At 49.4% G+C, this 14,608-nt stretch overlaps 1 protein-coding gene across 10 annotated transcripts in view; it reads right to left on the minus strand.

The window, feature by feature from the left end:
* eef1db (eukaryotic translation elongation factor 1 delta b (guanine nucleotide exchange protein)) overlaps positions 1–14,400 on the minus strand; it is a 38,001-nt gene extending 23,601 nt beyond the window's left edge. For 3 of the 10 annotated variants that reach the window (XM_038798585.1, XM_038798584.1, XM_038798583.1), the window contains exons 1-4: positions 14,303–14,400; positions 7,685–7,699; positions 6,029–7,098; positions 2,477–2,612 (exon numbers count right to left, since the gene is read on the minus strand). In XM_038798585.1, coding sequence (XP_038654513.1) covers positions 2,477–2,612; positions 6,029–7,095 — 1,203 coding nt within the window. In that variant the 5' untranslated portion in view covers positions 7,096–7,098; positions 7,685–7,699; positions 14,303–14,400. Of the gene's footprint in view, positions 1–2,476; positions 2,613–6,028; positions 7,099–7,684; positions 7,700–11,603; positions 11,623–14,302 lie in introns of those variants that run through there. The other 7 variants (XM_038798581.1, XM_038798582.1, XM_038798589.1 and 4 more) reach the window with 7 other exon arrangements.
* Between the last annotated feature and the right edge of the window lie 208 nt (positions 14,401–14,608).

Consider the following 14,608-nt stretch of genomic DNA (forward strand, 5'->3'; position numbering starts at 1 on the left):
CACAAACTTGTTCACAAATCTCCTGACCCTCACAGACTTTCGAGAGATGAGCTTCGGACAAGCTGACCCGAATCTAGGTGCATTTCTAATCAAGAGTGTATCCCCACTCCCTCCCTATCTCTCCTTAATGCTGCAATCCCAAAAAGAATAAAGGACACTTACGCACAAGGTTAAAAACAAGGCCTACCCCACCCTGCCCAATCTCTCAGCTGGTTAAGTCTGAAGCTCAACATCCAGAGACCTGTGCTGAGTTAGCAGCTCAGAGTTTTTACAGGAAGATAAATCAGCCAAGGATCTCCCTCTCTTCATTCCAGGGTGCCCGATGGAAGTGAATTTGCTGCCATCAGCTGCGATTACTCCCAGAGTTGAATATCCTGTCAGTAGAACCGCATATTGATTGGTTATGCAGCCAGCTAAGTGGGAGCAGGTCAGCTCCCTCTGAGCAATGTCCCAGGATGGGGGCAGGAACCAGAATAAAACAGCAACATCCAAAAACAGAAGACTGAGATCAATGCTTGATGCAATAATCGTACTTCAGGGACCCAGGTTCCAACTCACTCCCACGTCAGAGATTTTATTCTGACTCCCTCAACCCTATACTGAGTTTTACTTGTATCTGCAGCTCTTGGGGTCAGACTCTGTCTCCTTTCCAGGCCCCAGTAACAATTCATACAGAACCACCCTCTCAACCACTTCAGGTTCCAGATCCCAGAGGCCGCTATGGAGTTTGAGCAGGTTGCATGTATTCCATCAGAGGCTGGCCATCTTGAAGTCACTTTGACCCGGCAACACCTCTCCTCCCCACCACCACTAGATAACTGCAGCTAGTACCAGAACTACCTCAAGGCAGAACGACAGGCAGCACAAGCCATTGGGTAACACACACACACACGAGCAGTGAACCACCTCCTCCCCTTATACAGTGTGGGTACACACCAAACACTATCAATAGTAACAGGCACACACTGCTGCAAAACTCCTTATGATATGATGCCTGTTCCCTACCAGCACTGTTTAAAGAAAATTAAAACTCTAATCGCATGGCAAACCACAAGTCACGGTAGGGGAGTGCAGGACGGGGAAATCCTGTCCGCTACTCATTTCCCTTATTGTCAACCTAACATTGAGTCTTCAGCTAAGCGGGTTTCCAAGGACAGTAAAGCCTGACGGCTGGAAACCAGAACCCTCCCGTTTGTGGAAGGTTGTGGAGTACATTCGAGCTCTAATCATTTGTTTGAAAAGCATGGCACTGAAACTCTCACTAGGCCCGAGTGACAGGCACGTAGTGAGTACTTAGAAACCATTTTCATGTAATATTAAACGGTACGGGTCTAGTCCGTTTGGAACAGAGAACCAGGCTTCTCTCCCGCATGTGAACATTCGCATCCGGGGAGTTAGTCGTGTGTTAATTGTTAGTCGGGGCACAATGTACAGGCAAGGAGTCAGCCATCTCTTGCACAATAAGCTAGCACAGCCAAATTGACAGCCCTCATCATGTATAAGGAATGTAACACTGCAGTGCGAGGTTAAACAGAACAAGTTAATTTTGAGGGCATGGGTGTAACACACCTTGCTATACAGGGCAATGTTGTCTCCGCATTAGCTCGAAGGCTGGTAAGGGGAGGGGGATGGAGAATCCAAACTTTATCTTTGTGCAATACATTAGTATGTATCAAGATTGAATTGACTTTCAAAGTCATTTCCACGTTTCTCAAGTTACCAACATGAGGTGATGGAGAAATTCAAGCGCAACTAAGATAGGATTGTGATTTAGACATTCCTGATCCTGAAGAAATCGGCCGACAACCCTCGGAGCTCTCACTGGCTGGCGTGGTTTCAGCTGCAGGTGGGGAGGATCGAGAAACGCTAGCTTCCCCATTTAAACCTCTCTCTCTCTCGCCTGTTACAATCGAGCTCTGACCAAACTTTTGGTCACCTGTCCTAATATCTCCTGATGTGGCTCAGTGTCAAATGCTGCCTGACATCCAAGTTGTGGAGAAAGCTTTACTAGGTCAAAAGGTGCCAAAAGAATGCACCTTCTTGGTGTTTTACATTGAAAGCATTCAGGCTGTTGGATTTCATTTGGGTAACTTTAACAAAGTCAGGCCCGCTGGGGGTGAATAGACAGTTTCGATTAAAACAAAACTTGACAAAATGATGAATCTGGGAAAGCACTGCAGGGCATTCAACACCGGATAGAGAAAATGTAACACTGCGTAAGGGAGTTACAAGCCAAAGTCTCCCTTCAGTCACTGACCGGCCTGCCACGTGTTTTTCCAACCGTCTATCAGAGGGCACATCGATCAGGATCTCACACGGTCAAGTCAGAAATTCTAACCGTGTTTTACTGACAGCAACCGAGACATTCGTCACTTGAAGGGTCAACAATTCCACTCATTTACTAAACAGGTTAGGTATGTAAAACAATGCTACCAGTCACACACACAGGGGTTAATAGCAGTGCGCTGTAATATACCTGCATAGCTGGTGGATTCTGTTCTTTGGCAGTGACCGGGTTGTTGAGGTGAATGTAATATTGCGTCTCTGCATCATCATACTTGCACTTATCGAACCAGATTTTTTCCTCTGTCAATACGTTAACTGCCATGGTCCTGTAAGGTGGGAAGATAAATGGGAGGCACAGTAAGACGCTGTTCACAGAAAGAGATGCCACTCGCAACGTTTGCCCAATACACCCCACTAATAACACCACAAATCGGGGGATTTGCACTCTGTCCCATTCTAACACAGACTTACTGTTCCTCGACGCAGTGGAACACTGCAGGAATTAAATAATTATAAATGGTGGGGAGATGGGAGCAGACACTCGTCCCATAGTGAGGCTTGTAACAATAGCTGACAAGGCCTCCTGTGACCCAACCCTCCCCAAGTACAGGAAAATCCATTTGAATATTGCTTATTGTCACGAGTAGGCTTCGATGAAGTTACTGTGAAAAGCCCCTAGTCACCACATTCCGGCGTCTGCTCGGGGAGGCTGGTACGGGAATCGAACCGTGCTGCTGGCCTGCTCGGTCTGCTTTAAAAGCCAGCGATTTAGCCCAGAGTGCTAAACCAGCCCCTATTTGGACCTGGGAGTTACTTTACTTCGGTTCCACCATGCCCACTACCCACCCTCCCAACTCAAGCTGATTCTGCAGGAATGGGCACCTCACCATGCATCCCTTTGGGTGCTCCATTAAGATTGGAGCAGTAAGGACCCACCTCTCCCTTGGCAAAGCAGCAAGCAGGCGCAAAGAACTAAATCACTGTTACCACAAGCAACACTGGGTCATGCAAAATGCAGCTGGTGCACGCGCTGTGATGATCGATGTTCAAATCCAGTGACACACACAGTCAACTCCCTTAGACTATTCGCAACAGCCTGAAACATCAAATCTAGAAGTCAGAAACATGTCAACCCACACACACACTGTCCCCTTCACCTCCCCGTCCCCTTCACCTCCCCAACCCCAAACACCAGATTAACTTTCCTTTGCCTCGGCAACTGCACGGAGCTGCAGCCAACCATTTGATGTCTCCCGGCTGCTCGTCCCTCTTACTCCGACTCACAAATACAATGACAGATGAATGAAAAGATCCTTTCTGTCTCTGAATGGCAGGAACAGTTAGCCAGTGATGTTAACAGTACTGCTTGGATTACAGTATCATTACATCGGTTAATGAGACATCAGCATCCATCTATTTATCTGTGGGACTCACATAGTAAACGTTCAGAGCAAGATCAACATTTTAAATCGACTGGGAGCGAGATATTTCAGCTGTAGTAGCTAGGTTGTAACTGGCGGGAAAAGGCCAAGACAGGTTTGTATACTAAGACTAAGAGGTCATGTAAAATTTCCTGTAGCACACATAGTAAGGAGTGTCATAAACAAGATTCAAACAATGGGGCAGCACGGTAGCACAAGTGGTTAGTACTGTGGCTTCACAGTGCCAGGGTCCCAGGTTCGATTCCCGGCATGGGTCACTGTCTGGCTATGTTAAATTGCCCTTAGTGTCCGAAAAGGTTAGGTAGGGTTATTGGGTTACGGGGATAGGGCGGAAGTGAGGGCTTAAGAGGGTTGGTGCAGACTCGATGGGCCGAATGGCCTCCCCGCACTGTATGTTCTATGTTTAAATGTAAATGGGATGAAAACGATTGGGCATGTCAGAGAGAAAAGGGCTGGGGTAACATTTTGGGGTGAAAGCCCACATCGAACCAGAGGGCTCCCCCCCTGCCTTCAATGTCACCTTTCTCCTCCTCGTACCACACACGCATATTATCTGGTTGAACTATGGAACTATCTGTTGCCCAGTGGGGCTGTCAACATGGAGCAGTGATCTGGGGGTGGGGGATGAGCAGCAACAAGTGTGCATACCATTCATAGACAAGGGCCTGGGTGGCTGAAAAGCATCGCCTGCTCAGAAAAGAGGAAAAGTCGAAGCCACAGGAAATAGGGATATACAGCAAGAGGGGCAGGTCACGGTTTTGAGAATCCTTGGCTGTGCACAATAGGGTGATGAAAAAATTGACTGAGATAAATCAGATTTGCCTAGAGTATGTGTGAATTGGAGGGACTTGGGGAATGAGATTAAATCGATTGCTTGTCAAAGGAGCCAGCACAGACTGGATAGGCCGAATGGCCTCCAACTTTGCTGTATTATTCTATCATTCCACATACAACAGAGGTCGTGTGAGCCGCTAATGCAGACATGTAGACTGACCATCCAGAGGACAGGACTTCAAATCCAACCAAGGCTGTTTGAGAATTTTAAATTCAGATTTGAAGTCATAGTAAAAATGCAACTGGTTTGCTCTTACTTATTTAGGGAAGGAGATCTACCGTCCTTACTCCGTATGGCTGCGATGTGACTCTGGTCCCACACCACCTGCAGCAATTCAGGGACTTGGGTAACATAGAATTCTTGGGCAGAAGGCCATTCAACCCATCAAGTCTGCACCAACCTTCCAAAAGAGCACCCTACCCAGGTCCACTCCCCTGCCCACCCCATCCCCGTAACCTAAGCTGCACATCCCAGGACACTCCGGTGCAACTTATCATGGCCAATCCACCCCACCTAACCTGCACACCTTTGGGCTGAGAGGAATCTGGAGCACCCGGAGGAAACCCACGCAGACACGGGGAGAACGTACACACTCCACACAGTCACCCAAGGTAGGAATTGAACCCGGGACCATGGTGCTGTGAAGCAGCAGTGCTAACCACTGTGGCATCCCGAGACACCCATCAAAACCCACTCCATGCGACCAGGGACAGGCAATAAGCCCCACACACCAAGAATGAAAATAAAATCAACGTACAGAACTCAAGTGGGAGTAAATGCCTTACAAAGAACCCCCCAAAATGGCACAGAAATAAATCTTGCAGAATCATAAAACTGCCTTCCAGTGGTAAACGTACAACAACTATGCTTCACTCTCACTGCCTCCAATTCAATGCGAGCCCAAGAGATCAAACTGTTCTCTTCACAATTAATCATGACAGGCACAATAGGTGGCCACTGCGCCTCATCCTCACCTTGTAAACACACCGCACTGTCAGGATCCAGGCCAGGAAATGGCTACAGAAAGTGCAGCAGCAGCCAACAACTGGAACTCTGGGCGACCTCAGCTCTTCGTACAAAAATAGGAAACTAATTAAGGTGTCAGCTCACCTTCCACAGAGAGCTTTCACTTCACCGCCAATGCACGCAACTGCTTCTGGATCCCACCACTCACACACACACACACACACACACAACTGGGCGAAGGGGTTCCAGGATTTGACTGGATCATGAAGTGTAGAGCAGGCCTTTTAACCAAAAGCAGAAGTGACACCACCCGAGTAAAATTTTTAACCTGTTGACTTCATAGAGCAGACCAGCTTCACAAAGGTTTGGTGCACAGCGAGAACAAAATCAGATTCAACGCATGCTGAAGGATGGCTCAAAATGAAAAGACACTGCAATGTTGGGAATGCTACAAGAGCACAATAAAAGGCAAGGAGTATTCGATATAATTCAAGCCTACTTATCCTGAAGCCTTGGACAGTGAGATGCAGGTCTCTTCAGTGGTGGTGCCCGTGTAGAATCTACCATTGGCTCCCGGGTCTCATTGGCAGCTCTCTGGGTTCTGGCCAGGTGGTAGCGTAACTCGGCAGCATCGTACTTGGGTTTACTGAACCACACCGGTTCACTGCCCTCATCAACAAGATGGGCAGCGGCTGCCGCAGGATCCTCACCCACTGCGAGCGACAGACGGGGTTTGGCACTTTGGTGGGCAGGAGGGAGGCTGGCGGCAGGGGTTCTCTGTTGCTTGATCTGGGGTGGGCCTGTGTGTTGTGTGTCAGTGGCTGAGCCACCATACAATATCTCGTGGTACAGTCGCTCGGCATCATCATACAGTGGCTTTTCCAGCCAAACCTTGAGTGCCAATGGGCGTTGGCTGGCACTTGGGAACATGCCATTGACCGGCAGGCCGGTGTCTCCGCCAATGGGGAAACCGGGGGTTATGGGGGTGACAGGGGTAGCACTGATGTAGCCTTCATCCGGAGTGGTCCACAACTTTGGAATAGCAGTGCCCGCGGAAGTTGGGATCGGGAGAGAGTGTGGGACGCAGCGTGCTTGCGACCGCACGATAAACAGGCTTTCAGCCTCGTCGAAAGTGCTCTTGTTGAGCCAGACACCGTGCACCAGCTGGCAACAAGCGACTAGGGGACGTGTCACACAGCCGGGTGTGGCCCCCCTGCTGGGGGGCCTAGTTCCAGCTGCTGGGCGAGCAGCGCCCTTCACCAGCACTGTTCCAGGAGCCACGGGCGGCCCTGCCATCTCTAGCCGATGTGCACGTACCACCTCTTCGGGTGGGGCACGTGGAGACCGCTTCCGCCGTCTCTTCTTCCCCACCTCTCGCTCCTGTCGCACCTCCTCCCCGGCCAAAGGCCAGATTCGCTGTGCCAAATCAGTCTCCTGGGCAGCCTGTGCCATGGCGGAGGCAGCTGAGGCCTGCTGGCCCTCATGAAACAGCCTCTCTGCCTCGTCGAACTTGTATTTGTCCATCCAGATGGTTTCCAGCAGGTAGGGATGCTTCCGGATCCTCATCGTCTGCAGCGTCCAGTACAACACAGCAGAGGGGAAAGAAACAACACAGTGAACAAGGAAATATACAAACAGAGGCGGCATATTTTAGACAAAGGATTATTTGGCCCAATTTATGCAGTGTGGTCACTGCAACCAGGAACAATTATCATTTAAAGGCATTTTGAGACAGAAACACTGAATTACACTAAATCGTAGTTTGAAATGTAGTAGGGCTGGGGCCAGAGGGGAGGGGCAGGTGAAAGAGTGGGGATGGGGTGGGGTCAGGTGCGGGGATGCCAGAGAGGAAGGGGGCAGGTGGCCGGGGGGCTGGCGGCCAGGGGGGGGGGGGGGGGGGGGGGGGGTGCTGGCAGCCAAACGGGAAGAGGGTGGGGGCAGGCAGCCAGAGGGAAGGGGCCAGGACTACACCCCATCCCCCGTAACAACCTATGTTGTTATGTTTGTCAAACAAACAGGCACCATGAGGACGGCAATGCGGGGGCTGATCAGAGCTTCACTGTTTTGCAAGTGAATCCTGTAACACTTGCACTTTCTGAAGAGACTCGAGGAGATGGGGCGAGGCGAAAGAAACCGTGTATTAATGGGTACTCACCTCTTTATCCTAAAACTGACAGCATTGAGGGAAAGAGAGAGAATAACATTTAAAGTGGTTCAGTGGCACAACACAAACATACAACAATATTGTTAACCACCTACACGATGATCATAAAGCAGTTACCGTGGGCTGCAGGGAATGAAGGGCAAGACAGCTTGCCCAGGGTACAGGATCCAATCAGCAAATTACTTGATCCCAAGGGCAGAGCACAGCACCTTCCATTTACCACGGTGATTTCTCACCCGCTATCTGTAGTTCATTCATATCGAGCAATTTTGCAGTGAGGGTGTGTCAGTAATTCAATCACAGAGGCACACCAAAATCTAACAGTGACGTTCACTTGTATGCAGACTGATCGGATAGCGGGGGTCAGGATACTGGTGAAAATCTTCTCCATTACAATCCCAGCAATGCAAAGACCTATTTGCTGCCCTCATTTTGTTCCACCCACTCCGAGGTCACCAAGAGACGGCACTGGCCGCAGTGACCGTGACAAGCATACAGGTTTCCCCCATCTCACCCTGCAGCCCCAGCACTGAGTACAAGGCACCCGGGATGCAGTGGGCAGCATTTACAATGGCAGACCCTGTGATCACGAATGGTGCTGTACAAAAACATGCCTTTCTTTTTCCCAACCCTCTTGTTCGATGACCAACAGTATTCTAAAAGCACACACACTGGTCCACAGTGACCCGTTTGCATTGGGAGCAGCAGCTGTGATGCCCAGATTCCTGGTACCAATGACGGGTGCTGGATTCAAACAATAGGACAGTTCTGAGTTTGCAAGAACACTCTGATGCCACCCCTCCTCCAGCCTATCGATGGAGACACACACCCATTGTACCATTGCTGTCAATTATCCTCTGGCAGTGCCCCCTCCCAGTGCCAAGCCTGCAACTGTACTTGAATTACTATTTTCTCGTGCCACTCCCTGCAAACTCAGGCAAATGTGTGTCCCCTATGCTAATTTTCTGTTTCTGTCTCTGTAAGAAAGGATACACTCGCATTGGAGGCAGTTACAGCGAAGGCTCACCAGATTGGCCCCTGGGCTGAGGGGCTTGTCCTATGATGAGAGGCGGAGTCAATTGGGTTTATATTCCCTGGAGTTTGGAAGAATGAGAGGCGATCCCTTTGAAACATAGAAAATTGTGAAGGGGTTTGATCGGGTGGACACAGAGATTGTTTCTGCTGGTCGGGGAATCTAAAACACGGGGACTGAGTTTCAGGATAAGGAGCCAATCATTTAGGACTGAGATGAGGAGGAGTGAGACAGTCGTATGTGTGTCCCCTACATACGACGACCCTGTGAAATCAACCAGAATCCAAAAGTCACTGCCCGCTTGTGGATGAACGTCAGAGGTGCCCCGAGTTGAGGGTATGAGAAACCTGAACACAAACCGAACAATCAAATGTCATAAACAGCCAACAAGAGACACCCTCACTTCTGAACCCAAGAAACAGCAAGGAAGCCACTCGGCCCTTCAAGCCTGACCTACCATTCAGTACCATCAGGGCTGATCTTGGGTTTCAACTCCACCTTCCTGCCCACTCTGCATCTCCCTCGATTTCCTGAATGACCAAAAATTTGTCTACCCCAGCCTTAAATATATTAAACGATGGGAGCATCCACGAACCCCTGGGGTAGACAATTCCAGAGATTCACAACCCTGAGGAGTGAAGAAACTCCTCCTCATCTCAGTCCTAAATGATTGGCTCCTTATCCTGAAACTCAGTCCCCGTGTTTTAGATTCCCCGACCAGCAGAAACAATCTCTGTGTCCACCCGATCAAACCCCTTCACAATTTTCTATGTTTCAAAGGGATCGCCTCTCATTCTTCCAAACTCCAGGGAATATAAACCCAATTGACTCCGCCTCTCATCATAGGAAAAGCCCCTCAGCCCAGGGACCAATCTGGTGAGCCTTCGCTGTAACTGCCTCCAATGCGAGTGAGTGTATCCTTTCTTACAGAGACAGAAACTGAACAATAGCAGAGGCAATGGCAAGAATGACCTGCAATTCCTGATGTGTCACCAACGGAGCTTCAAATGTCAGTTAGATCAACCTTGCATCAAACATAGAAGCCAGCCTTCCCCACTGCCCTTTACCAATTTCTGTCTTCCTGGTGGGGTTATGCTGATTTTTCTCACGAGACTGAGTGATAGCCAAGCTATTCAACTGCGGAAAGCATCACAAAATCACCCCATGTATCTCACGTCCACAGGTTCCTCAGTAAAGGTCACCACGGTGACAGCAACCGGGAGCATGAACCCTGGCTAATTCCCCCTTCCCGCCTCAGGGTCACGAAACAAACCCCGAGCTCCCCCGGCACCTGTTCCGAGCTGAGAAAACATCCCTTCAAATGGCAATTTGGCCATGACAAGAGTTTTCACTCGTACTAATGACCGTGCATAAAACTAATAAATCAAACCAGGATGAAGCAGAAACATAACAAGGACGTTGTCAGCATTATTTAGAGCTAACTTAACCCCACCCAAAACAGGTCTGAAGTACATGCAGTTATTGAGCCACTTCTTTCCAACTTACATTTCAGTCTCACAAACTGATCAACGATTTCAGGCTTTTAAAAATTTCCCTACAATCTCACAGCAATCAGAAATAGATTAAAAATGGGTCCAATCCTGGAACTCTCTCTGTAACAGCACTGTGGTGTTCATGCACCACCTGGTGGCTCAAGGCGATGGTTCACCACCTTCTCCAGGGGTAACTGGGTCTGGATAACAAACACTGGTTCATATCCCACTATAAACAAAAAATAAATAACCAGCGCACATTTGAAGCAAGCCCAGTCTGTGTGCAAACTGGGGCGAAAAGTAAAGTAAGCTGAAGCATTTACAACAGGCTCAGGGCCGTTGAGTAAGATTATTAGCATATGCGGCCATACTGGCTCCAAGTTTTCAGGAGGGAGTCAGCACTCCAGGAACATTGAACCGGGAATTAAATAGGAGGTATATTACAGGAACAGGCCGTTCAGCCCTGCAGCTATGCCAGCGTTTATAACCCACTCGCCCAGTCTCCCACTTGGGAGAGCATTTCCTGGGCAGTGTCAAACACATCTCTGGGCAGACATAGGAGTAGAACCGCAGGGGAATGATACAGTCACCAATACCGGGCATGCCAAGTGAAAGATGGTCACTACCACAGATGTAATGCACAATGAAAAGCACATTCAGCAGCCCGGACCTGCGGGAGGAAATCCGCGCAGATACAGAGAGAACATGCAGACTTGACACAGACAGTGACCCAAGCCGGGAATCGAACCTGGGACCCTGGCGCTGTGAAGCAACAGTGCTAACCACTGTGCTACCATACCGTTAAGTCTGTGACCCAACTCCATATGCCTGTCTTAGCCCCATAATCCCTACAAACCTGGATTCATAGAACGGTTACAGAAAGATGTTCCTATTAGTTAATGGTACAAGGACTAGGAGACACAGATTTAAGAATATGGGCAAGAGATGCAGGGGAGGAAAGACCTTTTATTTCCCCCCCACCGGGCATGGCAATTAACTTGGAACTCGCTACCTAGGATGGCGGTACAAGCGGAGACCGCTCAGGAAACCGGATGGTCGCTTGAGGGAAATAAACTTGCAGGGCTACTGGGATAGTGTGGGGGGGACGGGCCCAACTTTGTGTTCTGGAGAAATGGCATGGGCTGAACGGCCTCGGAGTGCCTTAATGCCTCTATGAGGAAGCCATCGGCCTGTCGAGTCAACGTCGACTCTCCCAGAGCACCCCAGCTGATCCCGCACCCTGCCTTTTCGCTGTAAATGCTTTCCCTTCAGATGAATTTCCAATCCTCTTCCCGAAAAATAATTAAAGACCATTTTATAAGTTAAACAAATGCCAAAAATCTTATCAGTTGCAAAGTTTAAATCAGAAACTGATTTGGTGTACTGGGGTGGGTTGAGAGCTTCAAAGCCGTCACGGTCTTTAAGTGCTGATCTTGCAGCAGAGGGTCAATGGATTGGGACAAGCGACAATGAGATGACCTGACTCAGCACAGCACGCTGCAGGCACAATACACTGCAAATCGAAAACAAAACATAAAATTACTGGAAATAATCAGCAGGTCTGACAGCATCTGGAGAGGGGAAAAAGTTAAAAGGCTTAGGATCTTTTATCAGGGCAGAATCCTCCAGATGGGATCTGATCATGTCTCTGTACAACTTAACCACAACGGTGAGGCGGCACTGCTGCCTCATAGCTCCAGGAACCCAGGTTCAGCCTCTGGCCTCAGGTGATGAACGTGTGGAGTTTGCACTTCCTCCGCGTGTCTGCTTGGGTCTCCTCCGGGTGCTCCGGTTTCCTCCCACCATCCAAACATGTGCAGATTAGGTGGATTGGCCATGCTAAATTTCCCCTTAAGTATCCAAAGGGTTAGGTGGGGTTACTGGGGATGGGGGGGGGGGGGGGGGGGGGGGGAGTGCTCTCTCCAGGAGCCGGTGCAGACTCGGTGGGCCAGGTGGCCTCCTTCTGCACTGTAGATTCTATGATTCTGTATGCTAACTTCTTGCGACTCATGTACGCGAACAACTAGATCACGTTGCATCTCAGTGGTCTACTGTTCCTCCCCATTTAAATAATATCCTGCTTTTCTATTCTGCATGCCACAGTGGCTAAATTCACCTTTTCCTCCTCCACCTGCCACTTAATCGACCTACAACCCTTCACAGACTCCTTATATCCTCTTCACAACCTACTTTCCTATTTCTGTGTCGTTCCCCCCGTCCACCCCAGCAGTTAGCCACTGCACCTGCGGTTCCTTCTGTCTTGAGTCAGGTCACCTCACTGCCCCTATCCCAGTAAAAAAAAAAATGTCAATCTCAGTGTAGGGGTACCTACAGGATATTTGAATCTCAGTGTGGATACACCTACAGGACATTTGAATCTCAGCGCAGATACACCTACAGGACATTTGAATCTCAGCGCAGGGGCACCTACAGGGCATTTGAATCTCAGCGCAGATACACTACAAGACATTTGAATCTCAGCGTGGATACACCTACAGGACATTTGAATCTCAGCGCAGGGGCACCTACAGGATATTTGAATCTCAGCGCAGATACACTACAGGACATTTGAATCTCAGTGTGGATACACCTACAGGACATTTGAATCTCAGCGCAGATACACTACAAGACATTTGAATCTCAGCGCAGGGGCACCTACAGGACATTTGAATCTCAGCGCAGGGGCACCTACAGGACATTTGAATCTCAGTGCAGATACACCTACAGGACATTTGAATCTCAGTGCGGATACACCTACAGGACATTTGAATCTCAGTGCGGATACACCTACAGGACATTTGAATCTCAGCGCAGATACACCTACAGGACATTTGAATCTCAGCGCAGATACACCTACAGGACATTTGAATCTCAGTGCAGGGGCACCTACAGGACATTTGAATCTCAGCACAGATACACCTACAGGACATTTGAATCTCAGTGCAGGGGCACCTACAGGACATTTGAATCTCAGCACAGATACACCTACAGGGCATTTGCATCTCAGTGCGGATACACCTACAGGACATTTGAATCTCAGCGCAGATACACTACAGGACATTTGAATCTCACCGCAGGGGCACCTACAGGACATTTGAATCTCAGTGCAGATACACCTACAGGACATTTGAATCTCAGCGGAGATACACCTACAGGGCATTTGAATCTCAGTGCGGATACACCTACAGGACATTTGAATCTCAGTGTGGATACACCTACAGGGCATTTGAATCTCAGTGTGGATGCACCTACAGGACATTTGAATCTCAGTGTGGATACACCTACAGGACATTTGAATCTCAGTGTGGATACACCTACAGGACATTTGAATCTCAGTGCGGATACACATACAGGGCATTTGAATCTCAGTGCGGATACACCTACAGGACATTTGAATCTCAGTGCGGATACACCTACAGGACATTTGAATCTCAGTGCGGATACACCTACAGGACATTTGAATCTCAGTGCGGATACACCTACAGGGCATTTGAATCCCAGTGCGGATACACCTACAGGAACATAGAACAGTACAGCACAGGCCCTTCGGCCCTCGATGTTGTGCCGAGCAATGATCACCCTACTTAAACCCACGTAACCCGTATACCCGTAACCCAACAATCCCCCCATTAACCTTACACTATGGGCAATTTAGCATGGCCAATCCACCTAACTCGCACATCTTTGGACTGTGGGAGGAAACCGGAGCACCCGGAGGAAACCCACGCACACACGGGGAGGACGTGCAGACTCACACAGACAGACAGTGACCCAGCCGGGAATCGAACCTGGGACCCTGGAGCTGTGAAGCATTGATGCTAACCACCATGCTACCGTGAGGCCCTCAAGTGCAGATACACCTATAGGACATTTTACACTGGGAGATTCCTGTCCTCCACGTGTGCAGGTGAGGGTGCAGTTCAGCACCGGTACCTCCCGTGGGCGTCACTCCCCTCCCCCACCCATCCCACACGCACAAGAGTCTTGATTTAAATGGCTCAACCGTAATCTAACCCCGCAGATGTGTGTGTCTGGGCCTCTCCGTGGTGTTTGGCGATGTTTTTTTGCCCTCTCTATACTTACTTACTTACTCTCCTCACTCTCTCACTCACTCGCTCCTCCACCGCCGCCACCTGGTGCCAGAAAGACTGCGCAAGCGCAGTCGCGCTCCCTTCCCCCACCCAACAACCAACAGCGCATGCGCCTGATCAGTCTGTACCATTGATCCGGGGGGGGCATGCTCACCCCACCCTATTGAATATGCTGATTCTTCCTGACACCTCATTCCAATTTTTTGGCTTATATTCGTTTTATTACAATGAGCTGGACAACAGTGGAATAAATCTTTTGGGTTTTCTGTCCCAGTTACTCTTCCGACCCCCCCCTCCA

Source organism: Scyliorhinus canicula, chromosome 5, assembly GCF_902713615.1.
Source record: "Scyliorhinus canicula chromosome 5, sScyCan1.1, whole genome shotgun sequence".
Classification (NCBI taxonomy): Eukaryota; Metazoa; Chordata; class Chondrichthyes; order Carcharhiniformes; family Scyliorhinidae; genus Scyliorhinus; species Scyliorhinus canicula.